This window comes from Pygoscelis adeliae, unplaced genomic scaffold (assembly GCF_000699105.1).
Source record: "Pygoscelis adeliae isolate BGI_AS28 unplaced genomic scaffold, ASM69910v1 Scaffold154, whole genome shotgun sequence".
Taxonomy (NCBI): Eukaryota; Metazoa; Chordata; class Aves; order Sphenisciformes; family Spheniscidae; genus Pygoscelis; species Pygoscelis adeliae.
This window is the reverse complement of record NW_008825113.1, coordinates 2,489,505-2,495,740: the sequence shown is the minus strand read 5'-3', so window position 1 is coordinate 2,495,740 and position 6,236 is coordinate 2,489,505. Positions and strand designations below refer to the sequence as shown.

At 38.3% G+C, this 6,236-nt stretch overlaps 1 protein-coding gene across 1 annotated transcript in view; it reads right to left on the bottom strand.

Moving 5' to 3' along the window:
- Positions 1 to 6,236, bottom strand: part of DOPEY2 (dopey family member 2) — a 52,645-nt gene that overhangs the window by 29,900 nt on the left and 16,509 nt on the right. Inside the window, exons 9-13 of the mRNA XM_009327964.1 lie at positions 3,838 to 3,958; positions 3,221 to 3,340; positions 2,514 to 2,619; positions 1,833 to 2,024; positions 289 to 982 (exon numbers count right to left, since the gene is read on the bottom strand). Coding sequence (XP_009326239.1) covers positions 289 to 982; positions 1,833 to 2,024; positions 2,514 to 2,619; positions 3,221 to 3,340; positions 3,838 to 3,958 — 1,233 coding nt within the window. The remainder of the gene's footprint in view (positions 1 to 288; positions 983 to 1,832; positions 2,025 to 2,513; positions 2,620 to 3,220; positions 3,341 to 3,837; positions 3,959 to 6,236) is intronic.

The window sequence follows — 6,236 nt, the reverse complement described above, 5'->3', positions numbered from 1 at the left end:
TTTCCTGAAAATCCTGAACCATGCCTTTTCATCCCTTCAGCTACAAGTTTTGCAGTGAAAGCTTTCAAAAGAATGTGAATTTAAAAAGCTTGGTAAAAATTGTCCCTCAACCGCAAGACACCAAGCACATGCTAACGTGGGTAAGTCTTTAATTCACATGCAACCTGCCTTCAGCCCTGTCAAAAGGCATTACTACTGGCCCTGGTCATGTCTTGCAAATAGCCAAGCTCACACTGCTGTTTGCATCCTCAAATGCTCAAGTTGCCTAGTAAAGGAATCTTTTCTTACCAGGAACCTGAAACAGGGAGAGATACAACTGTTCCATCTCCTCCTCCGAAAGATAGACTGGGAATGTGGTACAATCCAACAAAAGGTGACAAGCTGCAGCGAAAGCTTCCTTGCAGTCACCTCTAAGGGGTCCCAAAACAAGCATCACTTGTTCTAAGTCCCACTCTTCTTCCTCCTTTTCCCTTTTATTACCAGAGTTGCAGTCAGAAGGAAGAGGATTAGAACTCTTGTTCTTGAATGGTGACCCTCGAACTGAGAACAAGTCTGAAAGCATTTGTTTAAACTGAGGTACAGTGATTTGCTTTGCATCCCATGGGCTCTTTTTCTTGCCAGCACTTTCAGGTAATCTGTAGCCATTCTCTTTTTTCTCTTTTCCACTCAGATTCATTGCTGAGATGCTTTCGTTACTTGTTTCTTGAAACTGCACCCCAAAAATGTATTTACTGGAAAACTTGGCAACCAGCTCTTGGATGCAATACAAAGTCTTCTGAATGCTCCCCCCTTTCTTCCAGACGTCATCTCTCTCAAGGGTCACAGCTGGCACCCCCAAGTGCTGAGAGAGCTCTGGGGAGGAAGCGCTTAGACCAATGCCACTGTCTTCTGACTTCAGGGGCGGGAACGGAGCCTCATCCTCCTCCTGCAGCACAGACTTAGTCTCCAAGGTTATGTCCACATTCTCCTTTTTCACTGGGCTCTAAAACCAGAAATGTTCATGTGGTTAATGTGGCACTGCATAGATCATTTTAAACTATGTAGAACTGAGGCAGGCACTGGGGAAGAGCAGTGATAGAAAAAAACCTCTAGTATTTGCAATTTTCAGATACAGATTACTTTTACAAAATCATGAGACACAGTTATTTGTGAGCAGTTCAATTCAACTGCATTTAAAACCTAACAAATGTTTCTATAATCCTGACACCTTGACTCATCAAACACAAACAGATCCATAGCTACAGACACTTAGCAAATGGAAATGTTTCCTTAAAATCAGTTCACTGCTAGAACGGTATTACTTATGTTGGATTATTTCTAGTCAAATGCATACATTTGTTCTACTGCAAAACTTTGGCAGGCTGTGCTTGTGTGACTGCTTTACGCCATCTATTCCTCATTCCCTATCATGGTCTCTTGCACACAAATAATACCACATTGTGTTAAACTAAAATATTAATTGAAAGCCTTGCAGACCTAGCCAGCTATAAAGCTGAGCTTGATTTGGCAACTCGAATCTTTAGCAACTGCATGATTCTGAGTGTCTTTTCAAAACCATTAAGATCACATTCTTCTCAAGAAGTAGGATTATAGCCCTGGTTTCAGACAAGACTATACTCCTTTACTGTCACAAATAATTCAAAAAAGTCAGAACTGAATACCCAGTAAGAATAACAAGGCATCAGGTAGCTCTGGAAGGGGCCAAAGAAGATATGTTTCAAAAATCTTTAGTGCTGCAGTTATCATCTAGATTTAAGTTAGGAGAATTAGCATTTTAAAATAAGTTACATCACTAACAATTTTAAACATCTGAGTAGTTGAAAAACACCTACCCCAATTCCACTTCCTGTCTCAATGTCCAAATAGGAAGGGGGCATTTGCACTTTGCTAAGCACCTTAAAACAGGTCTTTAAGGCATGAGTGAGTTCCAGTAAACCTAATGCTTCCATATTTTCCAGGAGAGATTGCACCATATAACTGAGCATCTGTGGAAGATACTGAGTCTGCACTTCAGAGTAGAGTTCCTAAAATAAATAAGCATTGTTTAAAATAGTTATCACATATTGTTATTCAGCTGTCTAGCAACACTGATGAATGATTGATAAAGTCAGTTCATGAATGGTTAAGCTGTACAAACTTGCTTCAGTGCTATTCCTTCTTTCTTCATTCTACATGATGAACACTGAATCATACCCTAAAAATCTTACGATAGTCAGCAGCTACTAGGAGACCAAAAAGTCCCAGGAAATTATTTACTCAAGAAGCAAAAGGTACACTTTTTCATTCCTTTGATAGAATCACCATATTTTAAAATGCAAACAATTTTCATTTTACTAGGCAATAGCACGGGTAGCCATATGTAAGTCAGCACATAAAACTACACTTTGCAGGATGTAGCATGCATGTGCATATGTATGTCAATTGGCCTATTTTCATTTTAGGCAATCACAATATGAATTATTTGATTTTAAGTTTCTTAAGACTTCGAAGCAGTTAACTTCAGGTTGCCTTACCAAAGGAATCACGTCAAGAAGAAACACCAATAGTGTGCAGAGCTCCGAAATTGTAGGAGGAGTGCTATTATTTTCAAGAGGATATCTCATCTGTGTGGATTTGTTTCTGGATTGAGAGAAACATTATTTTGTAAGCTTTTTTTCCTGTCAAAACTCTTGTTATAATAAAAAAGCTTCATCAAAACCAGCACAAAATACTGAACAGCTAGACTTTCTGAAGCAAAGTAAAATGGGACTTCTAATACAGCAGGATAAAACATTCTGTCAAAACCACCTAAACTGTAGCATGTGGGATGCTAAAGTGCTTCTAATTTTCACATTGAATCTCTATACACGATCTTACTACCTAAAGTATAATCTTCTCTCTTGCATTTAGGGAGAGATAAAAAGATAGAGATCTTTATTTTTCTTCAAAAAACACTTGTTCTTCCAAGCAAGACCTCTCCACCTCCCCTCCCAAACCATTTCCTCCTTCAGTTGTCATTCTGAAAGTAATTTCTTTTGTTCTCAGGTTGCTAGTTTCTGTCTAATTGTTTACCTGTTCGCATTCTTGAATTATTTTAGGATGCAACTTACATATCTGTCTGATTCTAAAATGTATTATGTCCCTTTCAAATTTCAGTGCTTCAGTAAACTTTATTATCTTATACAGATAGCTCTTAAGTGGTATTTTTAAGAGGAGTACTATTGTTTGACAACATAAACACCTGAAACAATCTTCGAAACATTTGGTCATGTAATCCCAAAGGAAATCCGTGCTTAAGGATGTGATCAACAAATTGACTGTTTTGACAATTTCTGAAGCGTTTTTGTTCTCTTTGATTGCACTGTGTGAAAGGGAAAAAAAGGAAAAAAAAGAAACAGATGTCAGTGAAGATTCTAAAAGCATGCACATCACAGTATTAGCTGATGCGTTCTAAAATCTTTTCCCCCCTTTCTCTACAAGCTAAAAGACATTGACTGTTTTAAATCAAGGACTGAGTCATTCCAGAATAGCTAGAGTTTGAGCATCTTTCTCCCAGATGAAAGAAATCGAGCCTTCCACTTCGAAAATCAAAAGGCTAAGAGTTCTGTCACCAAACTGATTCTTGGCCAATATAACTGGATTTAATCAACACCAATCACATGCAGGGTACTTCATTTTCTTCTCTGCTAATCAAAGAGAAATCAAGCGTGTGTGGGGAAAAAGGGAAGTCATAGAAAAATCTCATCTTCTACACAGAAGGTTAGGTTTTTAACCTTCCTTAAATTGCTTAGGTTTTAATAAGTTAGCACAGTATGAATGACACAGGTTCAGTTCATAGTTGAAAATTTGTAGTTATACCTTGCAAGTATGTTGCCACTTTGATTGTAGCTAAGTCTGAGATCAGAACCAAGTGCATCTTTGCAGTAGGAATAAAAGGCTCTAATAACTTCAAGGAACAGGTCCCCAACAACCTGCGGCCCTACAATTGAAGGAAAAAAGAATCCAGTAGTTGCACCAAAGTGATTGCTAGGCAGCTCAGTTACAAACTTGTATAGACTTAAATTAAGGTTAGCTAGACTAAAAAAACCACGACCACCCAAGTAGGAAGAAAATGCTTACCTGGCTTTTTAAAATGTCAGATTTTCCAGTTAAAATTAAATTAAATATGTATTTAAATATTTGTGTTTTTTAAAAATTCTAGTTAAATACCACCTGTTGTTCATTTTAGGAACTTTTTAAAGGAATACTTGGAAAGCCATAGCACCGGTTCTACATTACACTTAAGTCACTTCCGTAAGGCACCTACACTGCAAACATTTATAAGTGGGCATAATCATAACCATAAACCTGCAGTTCATGTGCCAAGACTAATCACCATGTCTGTATCTATAAGGAAAACAAGCAATTTCCCAATACACATTTAACATAGTGATTCCTTCATTAAATTTTGAGGGACAGAAGCTGGAAAAATCAGCAAATTGAAAAGTTCAAATGCCTAAATATATCAAAAAAATGCATATTTATAAACAGTTTTAAGAAGAAAGTGTAAGTTAGGTGTGTGCTGAGAACTGCACCCAATTTTCAAGGGTCAGCACTTTTTTGTTTTATCTGAAATTATCTATAGAGGACGCAAACAAATAATAGTAAGTTCCCTAAACATGGAACCATTAAAAAAAAGTAGTGCATAAAGCACTCCAATGAGTGCTTCTAAAAAGGAAAAAAAAAGTTAAAGTGACTAAGAGCAGCAGAAAAGGTCAAAGATTCTTGTTATGTTTTAGTTTGCTACCTCTAAAAAAACCCGAAAAGTTGCATTGCTAAATCCATTTCAAAAGGAAGTGAAAGTCATATTGGCTTAAGGCTCAAGAAGTTACATTTTGTGTGCTGACTGGAACAGAAGGATTAAACTAAATAATGCAGTTCAGCTAAGTAACCTTTATTGTAGGTCAGATTAACACTGATTGTCAGCCAAATAAAACATACAGTAGGGTAGTATCTGTCATCTACTTTCTAAATTAGATTTTTATGATTTACATCATAAAAGAAATTTATGATGTAACGACCTTAGTCAACTGTCCTTTATTCAGCATTTTTGTCAGGAAACAAAAATGCTTTACATAAGAGGCTTTAATCATGATAGATTTTTTTAAAAACAGCTAAAACCCAGCTAAAACCAATGGAAGGAAACATTAGCACCACTGTCTTATAAACAGACTAACAACTGCTTCTACTAAGGTAGCATTCATTTGTTAGACAAGCAATACAGAATCCTCATTTTTCCTGGCAGTGCTTTGATAATTCTTTAACAGGAAATGTGCTTAAAAGGACTCTCCTGACCCATGAAAGAGGATAAGCTTACCAGAATACAGGAGCCTGCAAAACCAACTGCCACTCGAGTGTTTAGTCTCAGTACCTGAGTTTTATTCTTAAGTCTACAGGCTTGGTCAATGGTAACATCACACCCCCACCCAGGATAATACCCAGAACAACGCTTTGGGATACAGTCAGTCATTAAGACTATTAGCTTCTAACAAACACCAGTTAACCAGTCCATAGGCTTCTCATACCTGTCAGATTAACAGAATATAATTTCTAAGATTTATCTGTACATGGTTCTTACAGAATACTATTAAACCCTAAAAATCTGTCAAGTTACTTTGGCTTATTTTTTTGATGCGGAAAGGAGAACTTGCCCTTTAAAATAAGGGCTGGCAGAGCCTCACCCTTCTGGTGCTGGCAACTTCACGTACACAACAGAACAGACATGTGACAGTCAGAGAAGAGGAGGAAATTCTTCACAGCTCAGTCATGAAGTCTCAAACTATAGCTCCCACAGCAGCTTCAGGCCAGCACAAGCTGGCACCGCCACTGACAGAGGCACCCCTAACTCCCCACACCCATAACAGGTTATTTCCAGCTGGAGCACCTGCAGGTAAGTGGTCATGCCCACTTTGGCAGCAGTACCACCACAGGCTAGCTGCCTGTGGGACTCCAGCGTCTGGAAAAGCAACACGGTCATGAGAGTCTGACACAAGTGTATAGGAAGGCCTGCAAGCACAGCCAAGCACTGGACACAAACCCAGGCAAGGGCAGTACTGGTGGTTTTCCAGACAGAAGCCGCTTTATAAGACAGAACAAAAAGAGGCCTGACAGTATTTTAGAGAATAAGCTCCGAGGAACGAATTGAGCGGAATATTGAGACTAGGGCAGAAGCGGCTCTTTTTAACTGGCCACTCAGATCGCAGTTTTGCCGTGGAAGA